This window comes from Leptosomus discolor, chromosome 3, assembly GCF_034619465.1.
Source record: "Leptosomus discolor isolate bLepDis1 chromosome 3, bLepDis1.hap2, whole genome shotgun sequence".
Classification (NCBI taxonomy): Eukaryota; Metazoa; Chordata; class Aves; order Leptosomiformes; family Leptosomidae; genus Leptosomus; species Leptosomus discolor.
In genome coordinates, this window is record NC_141393.1 from 72331732 (window position 1) to 72347645 (window position 15914).

The 15914-nt window shown below is 38.9% G+C and overlaps 1 protein-coding gene and 1 pseudogene across 1 annotated transcript in view; both read left to right on the top strand.

The window, feature by feature from the left end:
• CDC73 (cell division cycle 73) overlaps positions 1–15914 on the top strand; it is a 115095-nt gene that overhangs the window by 2800 nt on the left and 96381 nt on the right. Inside the window, exons 2-7 of the mRNA XM_086462567.1 lie at positions 3358–3463; positions 4463–4532; positions 5538–5600; positions 5687–5739; positions 7522–7610; positions 10406–10622. Of these exons, the coding sequence (XP_086318693.1) occupies positions 3358–3463; positions 4463–4532; positions 5538–5600; positions 5687–5739; positions 7522–7610; positions 10406–10622 (598 nt within the window). The remainder of the gene's footprint in view (positions 1–3357; positions 3464–4462; positions 4533–5537; positions 5601–5686; positions 5740–7521; positions 7611–10405; positions 10623–15914) is intronic.
• Positions 3513–3958, top strand: LOC104341876 (ubiquitin-conjugating enzyme E2 D2 pseudogene; annotated as a pseudogene).

Genomic DNA, 15914 nt, shown 5'->3' on the forward strand with positions numbered 1-15914 from the left:
GGCATGTAGTGATAGGACAAGGGGGTTTGGCTTTAAACTGAAAGAGGGGAGATTTAGATCAGATATTAGGAAGAAATTCTTGACTGTGAGGGTGGTGAGACCCTGGCACAGGTTGCCCGGAGAAGCTGTGGCTGCCCCCTCCCTGGCAGAGTTCAAGGCCAGGTTGGATGGGGCTTTGAGCAACCTGGTCTGGTGGAAGGTGTCCCTGCCCATGGCAGGGGGGTTGGAGCTAGGGTTGGAACTGATCTTTGAGGTCCGTTCCAGCCCAAACCATTCTGTGATTCTATGATAGTAGTTAAATGAATACCCCTGCTGGCACATGAAGGTGGCTGGATGGTCTAAGATTGTTTTGTGTGTTTTGATCTGATGGTTGATCTGTGGCCCCTGAAGAGTGATTATAGAATCTGTTTCAAAACTGAAGGAAGGAATTAGTCTAACAGAGAAACTTATTTGCTTTGTTTACCCAGCAGAGGGGCTTGTATGCACAGCTGAGAAGTTTTTAAATAGTGAGCAGCTGGTCATGGGTATTGTAATTGTGTGATACTCTGTGTGCCTACTCTTGTGTTTTTAAAGCTTACTGCTTTCTTTTGTGGATGAGACATGGGCCTTTAGTACCTCTATAAAAAAAAAATCATGCTTTGAAACATGAAAGAGGAAAAATGAATGAAGTCCTAGCACCCACAGGCGGAGGGTGAATGGATGAGCAGGAAATTTCTCGTGTTAAAAACAAGCAGATGAAACTTTGTCTTGCGTTATGTAAACATTTTCTCAATTTTTTTTTTAAGGTGGAGTTTTATTTTTTAAGAGCCGCAACTCTTAATGACCATCAAAGCAAAAATATAAGTACTGGACTTCTTGAGGTCTGAATCTTAACATTTTAATTTTTTTCTGAAGTGATTGATGCCATTACTAAATATGGGAAATAAGATAATTAATTTCTTTTGATACTTTGGATTTTTGTAAATTGGACAAAGCAAGCTACCTTCAGATCAGCTTGCTGTTATTTCTCTCTTTATTGAGGTGGTTCTCTCTGTCTGGAAAATCTGAAAGGAACACAAACTAATCCTGAAATGTCAGTTTCTACTTAGATTTTCTCCTTGCATACAACTGCTTGTCCATCTGACACTTTTCCTGTAATGTGCAATATCTTGTCCTCCTAATAAAATATCCCCTTAGAACCACAATGAGTGTGGGGATTTCTTGTGTGTGTGGTTTAAGTGATGAAGGACCAGCTGTGGCCTGCTGAGCTTTCGCATTGCCTCTGGCTTTGTAATACTGTATTTTCAAATTAATAGACAATAGTTCAGTGCTTGTTTTTCTAAATTATGTCGTTTATTGCTAAAAACTTGAATAGATGACCGGCTGGACTTTTTATATAATGTTCAGCAGATATGACATGCTTTAAAGAAATAATGAGTTATTCTGAAGTGAGATAATCTAAAAAGTTAGTTTTATAATGAAGTGATGACTGTATCATGTGACATAGACTGCAGTTCCGAGCCAAGGCTATGTGGTCTTCCATAGAAGCTTTTGTTTCTACCAGTGATCTGAATATGTTGAGATAACACCTTCTCAAAGATAGCAGTGAAACAGTAAAATAATCCGTTCCTTGCTAGTTCTGTTGGCTGTAATTGTGAAGCCGACTTTTGGCTTCTTAGCATTTGAAAGATACTGTGTATCTTCCCTTTCACCTTCAGCAGCTAAATGTGTACACTGCCCCCACACCGTGGGGATTACATTTTAGAAGAAGGACAGTGATAGAAGGATCCTGTATTTTACTGTTCTTCTGGTATTTTGTATCGCTTTTCTCTGCAAGTTATTCATGTATTGGTTTTCTCTGGCATTATTGTGAAATGTTTTCAACCTTACTGCTTGTAATGAGTTCTGAACAGGTTGTTGGATGGTTTCAGTCTAGATAATTTCAAAAAAGTAATAGCAAGAAAAGCAGTAGTGGAATTATGTCCACAGTACGGAGAAAACAGACTTACACTTCTGTTGCATTTAGTAGATGTTTTTGTAGCTCTTTCAGGTTCAAGAAAGTTATGATTGAGTATTTTTTATTTCCACACCATTCCCCCAGTGAGGTTGGCACTTCTGTAGTGTTTCCATGTTGACGGTGAGCCATGAGTAAAGCCACTGTACTTGGAGGGAATAACTCTTTCATATGGTTTTCATGGAAGTATTTCTTCCTGAAATCTGTGGTTTGATCAAAATTCTGTGCCAGTCTTAAATTTTACAGTTTTGGCCTGTTTCTTCTTGTGGGTCGCCTTCCTCAGGCTTTGAGGTGAGTTGACTGGTCGGGGCAGGGACTGGGCAGGGTGTAAGAGCCATGTCCTGCTTGGAGCCCAAGTCTGGGCAGTGGAGTCCCTGCTCTCCCTGATTTCCTGGTCCCACTGAGGGCTATGAAACTGATGGAAGGATCCATTTCTTAGAGCACTTGAAGTATTTGGGGAGCACGTTTTGTTTTGAAACTGGGACAAGCATTGCTTCCCCTACAGAGTCTTCTAGTAACAGCATAAAGGGCTGAACATGTGTGAGAGGGGAATTGTGTTCAATGCACATGGAGCCAAGCGGAAACTACAGTTTCTGTTTGGCCTTGTTTTGGGCAACTGTTTTTTTTAAATTGTTACACAGAACAGATTCCTTTTGAGACTTAAAAGGTGTCTATTTCAAAGAAGCTGGTTTGAAACTGAGATGGAACTTGATGCTGTCATGTTGCTCTGAAGTGGTCTGACCTCAGTATGGGAGTTCATTGTGATTTTGTAGTCTGTTTTGGTTTTACTATAGTTTTGCATGCAATTAGTTTCTAGTCATTCCTTCTTTTTATCTTTTGACACCATTTTGAACCTTTTGCTCTGTAGACTTTGTGGAATTTGTGTATTCCGAGTTCTTCACTGTGCTTTCTCTAAAGGTGAAAATTCTGTCCCGTCATACCTGAACAGCACATAGTGCTATTTTTTTTTTTTTTCACTTGCAGTTCAGTTACACCCCTCTAGCTGTCCCAAATAAGGTAGACAGTTCCTTTGATAATTGGAATAAATAAGTTTGAGATGTGGGAGAGTGTTTTCTTATAGTGTGCCAAATCTTGCTGCTTGTATGTGTTACAACCCGTCCAGCTCTTGTTTTGGACAGTTTTTATGATGCGTTCAGTAAAGAGGCTGCAAGAACAAATATCCCTTGCTCGTATTTGTTAACACAATTGATAATTCACTGGTTCGGCAATAGTCTGATAATGATATTACTGCTTGCTTTTTGAACTGTCATCTAGAAAGAAAAGAGAACTTTGCTAAAAAAGTGTGTGCATGAGACAGAGATGGAGAGGTTAAATGATAAAATCTTTGTTTTGTGATTTTACAGGACAGGGAAAGAAGGCCAACCTAGGGAATACTACACTTTGGATTCTATCTTGTTCCTGCTCAATAATGTGCACCTTTCACATCCTGTTTATGTCCGCCGTGCTGCAGTAAGTAGACCATATAAAATTTTACTTTGTCGTGTTTATGATAAGTAATATGTGCGTAGTTATCTTCAGGGAACGATAGTAGCATTTAAGCGTATGAATTTGGCTGGGGAAAGAGAAAAAGATATGCAATGAAGTGTGCATGTATGTTTTGAAAAGAACGCCTCTACAGAGGGATCAAGTGGCAGTCCCTATCAAGGTGGAAAGTTTTTCTTGACAATTCACTTCCTAAGTGATTATCCCTTCAAACCACCAGGTTGCATTTGCAACAAGAGTCTGTCACCTGAATATTAACAGTAATACCAGCATTTCTCTTGATGTTTGACGGTCAAAGTTATCTCCAGCACTAACTATTTCAAAAGTACCTTTGTCCATCTGGTCGCTGTTGTGCGATCCCAATCTAGATGACCCTTTAGTGCCTGAGGTTGCAAGGATCTACAAAAGAGAGAAAAGTACAGCAGAATAGCTTTGAATTGGACTCAGAAGTATGCAATCTAATTAAAGGAATTATTGCATAAGCTCTACAAATTAAGATAGGGGAACTCTGAAAGTCCTTTGATTTCCATTTGACAGTTTACTATGAGCCCATGCCTCATCTTCCCCTGTGCCACATGGTTGCCTGATACAACAGTGCTGTGTGTTATACAGACTTGAAACAACAAAATTGAAATACTCAATTTCTGCGTACCGGCATTGAGTCCTGGTAGAGAAGTGTGTGCGTGTTAAAAGCTAGTTCTTAATCGTATTTGCAAGTTTGAAGTGAAGGAGGAAAAAGGCTGTCTTCTCTTTCAGTTTTATAGTAGACAACTCGTTTCATTTTGTGTAGTTGAACGTTCTCTAGGAAGTAGTTGTATTTTTAAGCTTGATAGTTATGCTTTCTTGGGAGGCAGGACACATGTTCCTGTCTCTGTGTGAATGAGTAGTTTTCTATAAAAGTGAAAAATCTTCAGCAAGAGACTTTGAGGGAATAACCATTTGATGTCAAGTCTGCTGTCTTTTCAGACTGAAAACATTCCTGTGGTCAGAAGACCTGATAGAAAGGACTTGCTTGCATACCTGAATGGGGAGACATGTGAGTGGTGCTTTCTTTTAACTTAGACACGTAGTGCGCTTTACTGCTTCGTATTTATGGCACAAGTGAGGGGTAGGAGGGGAAGGGTGGTTAGCGATGGTCCGTTTGCAGCTTAACTGAATATGTTCAAACTTCTTAAAGTTAAGATTTATTTTTTAATTTTGTTCTGAAACTAACTGTTCTTATGGCGCTTAGATAGGAGCTGCATTCCTACATGCATGTTTAAAGTGATTTACCTTTTTATTATTATTAACATCCATTGGTTGATAGTTATGTGTTAGGATGCTTAGTGTTTATATTTTTTCCTTCTCTAGACTGTGAGGAAACTTACAGTAGTGTGTTGATCTTGATATACAATAAGCCTGTGGGATAAAATCTTCAGTATAGTGAAATATATGAAATGACTGCTTTGTCAGTCTGGCAGATTTGCCTAGTATTCCATCATCTTATAATTTTTGTTAACAATAGCCAGAGAAAAGAGGTTTCTCTGAGAGAAAGAGAAATATGGCTTGCTTTTGTAAGTAGCTCTGTTTTGTAGGTGGTCTTAGAATTTTAAGTATACTGGAATATGAGATTATTGCTGTAATATGAGCAGTAAACCATTTTTTATATGTATTTTAAAGGGACCAGCAGGTTGTCTTTATTCCAAAAACTAGACAAACTAGTAGATCTTGATTCCAGGTTATAAAGTAACTATCTATGTGACTCAGTTTTTCTTTTATGTGGTATAGACAGATCGTAGAATCACTGACTAATTTATGTTGGAAGGGACCACAGGAGGTCATTTGGTTCAATCCCCTTTTCAAAGAAGGGCCAAATGGCCCTGAGCAACCTGATCTAACTTCATGTTCAGTCAGGTTCTGAATATCTCCGGTTCCAATGTTTGACCACCTTTGCTACCTAATATCTATTTAGAATTTCTGTTGTTGCAATTTATGTGTCGTCCTTCCTTTTCTGCTTTTGCAAGTCTTTTGTACTTAAATGAAGTGTTGTGTTTGATTACAGCAACCTCATCAAGCATAGACAGAAGTGCTCCACTTGAAATTGGTCTTCAACGGTCCACTCAAGGTACAGTTTAACTAAAAAATAACTTTGAGGTTTATTTTGTGAAAGTCTACTACAATCTTACATTTATGTCCTCTTTTTTTTTGTAGTTAAAAGAGCAGCAGATGAAATATTAGCAGAAGCAAAGAAACCAAGAATAGAGGTAATAACAGTAACTGTCATCAATACAAATTGGGGGTGGTGGTAAATTGCAGTATTTATCTGTTTTTGTAGCAGTTCAGCTGGGCTACCTGTTCTCTGGGTGCACACCACGCTTCTGTTAGTGTGAACATGAACTGGCAGGAGTTAGAATTAAGCCTCTGACTTAAACTTTAAATTCTAGTTGCTAGATGTATGTTGTAGTTTGAAAGGGGAAGGCTTGACTACGTATCTGTAAGTACCTGTTGCATTATAACCTGTGTGCTAAGAGCTATGAGATTGGAGTAACGATGCTGTTTAATGACTGATTATGGTTATTTGCCATCCATGGGTTGGCATTATAACTTAATTGCCAGTCTTATCTCTGTCAATGGATACATATTTGTTTTACCTGCTATCATAGTCCCTTTATAGCAGTGTATGAAACTGTCCCTGTGATTACTATTTTCTGAAGCTATGTCTTAGGTGATTAATTTGACAGTGTATTTTCACAAGTGCCTCTTGAATAGAAGCAATGTGTCTAGTTATTACACATACTGTATTGCTTAACTCTCTCTGGTTTTAAAAACTGACTTTTTCTGATTTTTTTTTTTTAAAAATCTATATTTATCCAATTATCTTCTCTGTGAGTTACAAATCTGGCTGTATATATTTTCAGAGTACTGAGGCTTTAGATTTCTTCATAGAAGAAGAGTTATCAAAATACATAAAGTCCATTATTCAAGAATTGGATTTGAACATTGTTTGTGCTTAGCTATAACTGCGTAGGAATCATAAAAACGTTATGCATTCCTAATGGCATGTGAATAGATGATATCTGCAAGATGACCTATTAGTGATCTATAGATTTTTGTTCTACATTACCCTATGTGGTTGCGATGCCAGTATGTTTTGAAACTGTGTATCTTCACCATCATAATTTGGAGAATCAAGAATTCTGCATATGAGCTTAATGAGCTTATGGCCATCTTCTCTTTGCTTGTTTCCTTGCTGCTTCGGCAGCTCAGAGTCTGTAAAATCTGTTTTAAGTTATTTGGAGATTGGCTCGTGGTAGAGATTCCACGTCTCTCCTGATACATGGGTATGACTGGTTTTGCTGTGCTTCAGCCTTTCCAAAGAGCCTTTTAGCAATAGGACAGGCTTGATGCCCATTTAATTTTGAGGAATAAGACAGATTGAACACAAGTGGTACCAGCGTTAAGCAGCTGAAAAGATGGCATAAAATTACATCTCTCTTACTGCTTTCTCAAATTACACGTCTGTCTCAAACCTGTCTTGAGTAACTAGAGGCGTTCTTACTCTTGACTTATTTTTTGTACTTACTAGGAATGCCATTTATACAAGTTCTGCGTAAAGATATAACAGTTTGAACAGTTCTTTTCTTTTAAAACGTCACTGATTAAATATCTGGGTGAATTTGAGTGTCCGATAAATCTACCTTAAATATGTGTGCGTGTGTGTGTATGTATTGTCCTACCTGAATGTGTGCATTGTTTGCCAACTTTAAGTTCTCTGACTGATTTAGCTATTGTTCTCAATCACTGTCTGAGCAAGGCTCTTTACAAAGGAATGGTAGCTTCCTTTTCATTCTTCTAATTATACTTGTGGTTCTCAAGAGGAAATTTCCAATAGCGGTACAGTGCACAGATCAAAAATACTTGGAAATAAAGATTGTCCTTGCAAATTTCAAAGAAAAAAAAAAGCTTTAATTCTATTTGTACTTATTTTTTTAAAGAGAATGCACAGAAAATTAAACATTACAATTAAACTTTGCTGTTACTGCTAGGATGAAGAGTGTGTGCGCCTTGACAAGGAGCGGTTGGCAGCTCGATTGGAAGGACATAAAGAAGGTATCGTGCAAACAGAGCAGATCAGGTAGGAATACTTTTTTTTTATGGATAATCACAGAATGGTAGGGGTTGGAAGGGACCTCTGGAGATCATCTAGTCCAACCCCCCTGCTAAAGCACGTTCACCCAGAGCAGGTCACACAGGAATGCGTCCAGGCAGGTTTTGAATATCTCCAGGGAAGGACACTCCACAGCCTCCCTGGGCAGCCTGTTCCAGTGCTTTGTCACCCTTAATGTAAAGAGGTTTTTCCTCCTGTTGAGGCAGAACTTCCTGCACTCCAGTTTGTGCCCGTTGCTCCTTGTCGTGTCTCTGGGCACCACTGAGAAGAGCCTGGCCCCATCCTCTTGATACCCACCCTTTAGATATTTGTTGATAAGGTCCCCTCTCAGTCTTCTCTTCTCCAGCCTAAAGAGCCCCAGATCTCTCAGCCTTTCCTCACAGGAGAGATGCTCCAGCCCCCTAACCATCTTAGTAGCCCTCTGCTGGACTCTCTCTGATAGTTCCTTGTCCCTCTTGAACTGGGGTCCTAGAACTGGACACAGTACTCCAGATGTGGCCTCACCAGGGCAGAGGCGGAGATAACCTCCCTCGACCTGCTGGCCACACTTTTAATGCACCCCAGGATAACATTGGCCTTTTTGGCTTGGTTAAAGGACTGATAACAATTCTTGTGCTCAAGGCAGCCAGTTTTATTTCTGTCCAGCAGCTCTCAGTGGGAGCCTCCCTCACTTAGGTGCTATTATTAGTAATGTCTGAGGAGGCAGAACTTCGTGCCTGATCAGATTCCGTTCTTGAGTGGAAGTTCAGATGTCATGGCATGAAATTCAGTTTGTCTTCAGAAGTGAGTGGACAGTTGTCTCTTCCTCCCATCAAGTCTGCCATTTCTGCTTTCTTCTGCCATGGTGTTTATCTAAGCAGTTGAATACAATGAGCAGGACTGCAAGGGGTAGCTGATCATCTCTCTGTTTCAAAGAAAAATATCCTGTACTGACGAATGTCTTGCATATAAAAGGAGGAAGACATTGTGAGAACTGATCAAAGGGTGACACAACCTCTGTTTGACTCCCTACAGAGGTGAGCTGTTTGCCTCTGAAGAGGCAGTAGGCTACCAGAGGGTAACGCACTGTGATTGCCATAAGTACTAATCAGTGTTCAAGTGCTTAAAAACTTGCCCATCACCTTTCCTCTTCTGTTGTATACATCCAGAATTTTGCAAAGAATGAGTCTTTTTTTTTTTTTTTTTTTTTTGAGTTGTTTTGAGTCTTGCAGCATATCTTTCCAAAGCCAAGCAGAGAGGGAATGAAATTCTTGCAAGATCTTGTTGATGCTGGGGATCTTGGGCTTAACAGGATATCAGACTCTAGTGCATTTTGAAGTACCTGGGTTCAGAAGTCTTAAACTAAAGGCAGCTGCTTAATTTCTTTGGTGTGTCAGCTCCCATAATGTAAAATGGGAGTCGTGCTTCCTACAGTTAAGGTGTATGAGTGTGAATTAATGTACTGCTTTGTCTGCAATGGATTTTGTAGATAAGTAGTTTCACTTGATAGACCGACTGCATTCTTGAGAAATTTATCTCTTGAGCATAAACAGTACTGTGAATACTTGTCTGTCCTTTACTGGGATTAAATTTATACAGTTAGCCTTGCAACAATTAATATAGTAGAGTAGAGACATTTATAGAATCCATACTATACCTAACCACATGAAAAATACATATTTTGAATGTCTTCTTCCACTCTGTCTCTTGTATAGGTGTACTTAAAAGGAAACTATTGAAAAAAAAAAAAAAGAAAATCTGATTGTTATATCTGTCTTAAAATCAGAAAGTCTGAGGATCAAATAAATCAAACAGTACACACATTGTTTTGTATAATTTGGATACTAGCTTGAGTGTATCACAACTTTGTTTTGAAGTTGTGAGTCAGTGCTGCAGTGAGGATTACAGAGTATTATTTGTAATTATTTTGTGTTCTATATTTACAGATTTTTTTTTAATACTGAATGTAAAAGCCCGTGCTTTTTTAAAAAAAAAAGACAACATTTACAGGCAGTGAGTTTGAACTTTGTGCTTGTCATGTATTACTTTAACAGCAACACAATAAAAGTTCCCTTTCCAACAGCTTAGATGTAAAAGAATACTTCACCACCAGTACTACTTGTATTAATTGTTCAATGTAATCTCAACAAAAAATCACGTAAAATTGAATGGCTATGTGCAGTTAGGATTGTGCAATTCAGTCATTTTTTTTTCTCTTTGGCTCACCAGCAAAACAATAGGGTTTGCTGTTTGGCAACCAAATTCTGTATCTACAACTAAAAGCAAACAGATAAAGATGTTGCACTCTTGGACTGAACTGAGCTACCTCAGAGATTAATGTGGACAAAGTTACTACCATCTGTTGTTTGTTTGGCCTACCTGCTCTGAAAAGGTAACACATCTTCCAAGTGGCCAAATCCGTGTAACAGCACCTCAGCTGAAATTTAGATTAATGCTTTGAAAGCCTCAGAGCAGCAAGGGATTGGTTGACTGGACACAAAATTGTAATCCACTGAAAGTAACGGGGAGCTGAATGTTGTAAATGGTAGTGTCAGTCCTGATGCTTTACATTTGCAATCTTTACTTCTGCTTGTTATAGCTGGGATTTTTTGATGGTTTTTGTGCTAATACCAGGATAGAGTCTTTTGTCATGCCCAAAACAGCAATGCCAAGCTCCTGTAATCTTCCTGTAAACTTCAGGATGAAGTTACTCATTCACAGATTCTTTTGGAAGAATTGTTTGTGCAATTATTCAGTCTCTTCTGTTATTTTTGCTCATTTAGGTCCTTGTCTGAAGCCATGTCAGTGGAAAAAATTGCTGCTATCAAAGCAAAAATTATGGCAAAGAAAAGATCCACTATCAAAACTGATCTGGATGATGACATAACTGCTCTTAAACAGAGAAGTTTTGTTGATGCTGAAGTGGATGTAACCCGAGATATTGTCAGCAGGGAGAGAGTATGGAGGACAAGAACTACAATCTTACAAAGCACAGGCAAGGTAATGCTCTGGATACCAAGCTATTTTTATAGCTATTTTTATATTTTTTTTTATTTTTAGCTTTTTTTGTTCTGTATCTCTAGCTGGTTGACTACAGATGGCTGGGGGGATTATGCTTTGAGTTCTAGGTAAAGGTAGGCTTGGAGAGCTGTTGGCAGTGTGACAGAAGAGTTTGTTCTTACCTCAGTACAGTAAGTCTAAAATGTATTTCAAAATATTTGCTTCGGCCATTTAAAAGATATCGCTTAATTCCTCTTAAACAAAGCTGGCTTGAGCCCTACAGCTGGGAGGGCTGTATGAAAGTACCTGTGGGTTTGAAACGGACAAAAGTGGGGGGTAACTGGTAGAAGTAGCAACATGTGTACCTTGAAAGTCCAAAGGCTGCTAAACTGTGGAAGACACCGAAGAAGTAAGGAGAGAAAATGCTAGAATGGACAAAACCAGAAAGTGTTACCATGAGGAGGTTTTTCTGTATGTTTTTGTCCCTTCATACTCTTTTAACCCATGTCTTTAGCTGCACTTGGTTATGTGCCATCCAGAACATGGTTGCAAGCACAGCTGACAGCTCGCTCTCTTTGGACAGTTAGGCTTTCTTTATTGCAGTGATACTTGGCACTAAACTTCTCAAGGAAGCTGTAAGTCAGTTTCTAAAAGATAGCAAATATCTGTTCTGAGTTTATTGTCAAATTATGTCTGTTGCCTTCACTTCTTTAGGTACTGTAACAGGAAAACAATGTTTAGAAGTAAACTAGGTCCCAGTATTCATTTGTCTTTTTTAAACAGTATTTTACGTAGCACTCATTTTCACAACCTGGTCTCATGGCATTAGTGGTAGAGTAATTTCAATTGTGAGTTATCGGGTGATTCCTAGGTATGTGGCATCTACCTGCATGCTACATGCAGAGTGAGTGTTGCTGCTTTAGTCTGTGAGATTTGTATCAGTCTGTCTGGGTTTGAAAGACAGGTGTCTGTGGAGGAAGGCAGGAGCCTCCCTTGAAATGGAAAGTGCAACCCCCTTCCCTCCAAATTATTATAATTTTGAAATTAACGGGCCTTCAGGCAAAGATATGGGGAATAGGAATAACAGTTCTTTACATATATATATATATAAAAAAACACAAGGCAGGGAAAAAACAAACAACCCACTGGTTTACACTGACAGAGTCAGGAATACAACCTGACACCCTGTTAGGGTGGCAGTAGCAGTCCGATAAGATGCTGGCTGCAGTCCTCCTGAAGTGATGGGTGTAGTTCTGTTGAAGCAGCGATCAGGTAAAAGAGTCTGGTCTTCCTCCGAAGGTCCAGTGGTCGGCAGGTAGCTCTTGTCCTCTGGAACTTCAGTGGGGGAAAAAGCTCCTCTGGGAATCCAGTGGAAGAAGGCTGCTAGGGTGTTGGAGATCTCAGTGTTTATTTGGCATGGACTGCTTGGCTCCTTCCCCCCGGGCGGATCATCTCACAATGGGATCGGGAGTCGTGAGGCAGTTCCTTGATGGGCCATTAACAGGAGATAGCCCAGGAGCGAGTTACCGATGGGTCAGGCGATAAGGCATTGTTGTGCCCAGTAACAGGAGATAGTCCAGAGGGGGGAGGCAGGGAGCACCGCCCCACCTGGTCTCAACAGCTCCTGAAGATGGTAATAGAATACTTTTTTTCCTTTTGGCACATTTTACACTGTAACCTAGGACACAGTCTTGCTGCTGAGCAGTTGATATGTTGGGAAAATCCTTTAACGTTTTAGACATCGGAAATGTTTGTATGGAAGGAATCTGGGAGCTTTTCCTCCTTCAGCGAACCATTCATGGCATTCGTATCTGCACATGTCTTCCAAGGGAAGCTTGCGAAGATGCGAGGGAAAGAGTTGAGTGTTTTGTTATGGTATCCTTGTAATAACAGTGAGATGAAGTAGTCATTTTAAGCAGAACCTAGCCCGGGGAGAAAGACAAGAAACAGGAGTTCAGGTTTGTTCTTGGACTCCAGTGTGCAGTTACTTTGGCTAGCCTGATGGATGTAATAAGCATAATAGCAAGTCTTTGTGCAGAATTGCAGGAGCATTCTTGGTAGCATGGACAGAAATCATAGAATGTTAATGTTTATATTTTTGTACAAGTAGCAGTGAGAGTTAGTAGATGGGGAAACATCGCTTGTTACCCAGGGCTGTGATTTGTCCCAGAACAGCTCAGGGTTTTTTTGTTTGTAGGTCGGTTGGGAGGGTTTGTTTTGTTTTTAAAGAACTTTTTGTGAAGACCTTCTCAAAAGTTGTTAGGAAACTGAGATATGTTCTCTCAGGCAGATCATTCCTTATCTACTTGCCCTTTCATTTAAAGAATTTTGATCAGGGAAGCATGGTACCCCTCTCTGCAAATGCTGTTTTGACTTTTCCATGTGATACTTGGATTGCTAATGTGCTTGATAATTATTTTTTGGTGTACGTTTTCACTATCTTGTTGGTGTAGATTTATCTGAGTCTCTTGAGTCCTCCTAGAATGTTTAAAAACAAAACTGACTGCAACGGTAGTTTACATACCGTGTAGTAGCTGAATTTCTTAGGAACTCCTGGGTGAATGGTAACTAAGAGTGAGCACCCCAAAAATGTAAATTTTATTGTTTCTTTCCAAAAATTCCTTCAGTCTGAGGCAGCAATTCATGCTGTCTTCTCTGCAGAGAAAAACTCCTGTATGTGAACTTTCCTGGTGTTTTGCGTAGTAAATGAAGATAGAGAGAGAGCTTAAGATGCAAAAGCAAAATATTAGGAAGATCAGGCCACAATGAAAGAAAATACCCTATCGTCCTTACCAGCTTTCTGGTGGGTTTCCTCTGTTTTTGATGTGTTTGAAAAAAAGTACTGATTCCTCCAGCAAGATGCTCCTCAAAATTCTATGTAGACGGCAATCATCTTAACTATATTTATGGAGTATTTACTGTTTCTCATTTTGGACACGTTTTCTGATTCTGAAGTTTCCTTTTTGCTTCAAATAGCCTTTTTTGCTTTATAGAACTGTTCCAGGATTTTTATTAAAGTCTCCAGTGATGTAGTGCTCTTTTTTTAACATCTTTAAAAGTTTTCACAATGGTACTTGCATTCTGCCCTTTTAGATGCCGCTTTTCATAAATTTTTGATAGGATCTTCATTGTAACGTAGCTCCCTTGCTGAAATTAGTGGTGGATTTTTTCCTGGCTGTAGGCGTTCGTTGTTTTGTTTACAAAAACATTGAATTTGAGTGCGTTGTATTCCTGTTGTAGGATATTCTTCAGCAGCTACCTCTCTGAAGTAGGTACTATGGACTAAATAAAGAGGTGCTTTTCCTTTTGCGACTATTTTGGCCAGTTGCTCCAACAAACAGTTACTTGTGACAGCTAAAGAATTAATCACTGCGTTGCTTCCCTTCTTGACACTTATCCAACCTACAGAGTCTCTCATAATTACTGTTTTCTTCTTTGGAAGTGTCTATACTGTCCCACTCATGTTTGGAACTCACAGCCCTAGTGCTCTAATGATCTGGGACAGGTTATCACTCATTTACATTTCAAATTACAAACATTACAAACATTTCAGTTTGTCTGTCCTCTTTTGGTTTTAAGTTTTCTAGAATTTGCATTTGTCTGCTTGCTTACTTTTATGTTATACTTGGAACTTTTTCTTGAAGTATTTTTCCATAGTTTTCTGACTGATTGTTATACAGTTCTACATTCTCTTGGAAATACAGCGTTTGATTTAATCACTAGTGGGTGAGTCATCCTGAACTGGCTGTTTTAAACATCTGTTGGCCTTCCCCAAGTCTGTAGTGTAGTCTTGTAGATTTTATGAATAATGTGGCATTTTTATGTAATCACTTTTTGGAGCCAAATTGCATCTGTTTAGTCTAAGTTTTGGGTTTAGTTTTTTTTTTTTCCTCTTGTAGTAGCTTATTTTTAGAACTATTTGAGAGGATATATTGTTTAAAGCAATTTAATTCCAGGTTTGGCTAAAGGCATGCAACAGAACATTGCTGCTTTGAGCCAACTGACAGTCTAACCAATGGAGAATTTGGTCAGATTTCAAAAGCAATGTAAGTACTTGGTGCTAGAGCTGCTTCTGAATTCCTTTTACCGTTTTTTTAATAGCCACAATTGTTGGGGGCTTTAAGAAATTAATCTTCTGCTTGTCCTCACTCTTCATGCAGTCCAATTCTCGTTCTTCACAAACACGCACAAAAATCAGGGTAAGGGAATTGCTGTCTTCATACCTGGTACAGCTGGATATGCTGAGGTAGAGCAGCAGTACAGGTGTAGGGAGAGAAGTTTAAAGAGGAAAAAATTAAAATTATTTAATCTGTAGATTGATATTTGGAAAAGGTTTCTCGCTGCTGTAAGTGGTGGTCTTTTTTGTATAAAGCAGACATAATTTCAGATGCTTACTTACATCATGTTTGAAGGTATGAATGAATTCTTGATAACGTAGTCACAGCATTTTCTGTGGAACCTGTTTCTGGACAACAGGTTAAGTTTATCAGATTTTTATGTATGTTAAATCAGTTTGAACTGAAATGTTGTCTGGTGAAGATGTGTCAGTTAGTATCGACACTTTTGAAACTGCAAATCTTAGGAGAAAATTCTAACAAATACTATTTTTGTAACTTCTTTATTGAGAGAACATTTGTATATAGAACTGGATATCTTCTCCGGTACCATCATAAGTGTTTGGAGTGTTCAGTTTTGAATTACTGCTTTGCAGAGGTTTCAGTTCTGTTGTGTAGATGTTTTTAGATAAGTATCTGGCTGTTTTGTAAAACAAACCATTGAACACCTAGAAAAAACCCTGTGTTTAGACTGAAATTGATTCCTTCCTTTCATGTCCTTCCTCTATCTTTCCTTCCTGAATAATCCTTTGATTTTTATAGTCTCCCATAGCAGGCTTCAGCAATCTTTTCTGAAGGAAAAACCTCCTCATTACATCTCTACTGTAAATGTGTTTGTGGCACTTGAATTCTTCCTGTAGGAACAAATTAAAGTAGCCTAAGCAGGAGCTTCAGCATTCATAGATGTATTTGGAGGGAATATTTTTGTTGGTGACAGCTGATGTACTTGATTGATTTTTTTTTTTTTTTTTTTTTTTTAATCTCCCAGATTGCTCATAATATCTTAGGTAAGCAGCATGGTAACTGGGTGGTCTGGGTTGAACATGCTCTACTTGTGTGTAGAGAACCATTAAAACTGGAATCTTGGAAATGCACTAATAGTGGCCTTGTGAATTTATAACTTTTTGAAACTAGCCAGTGTTCCTGCAGGGATAATGAGCTCTGAGCATTTCTGATG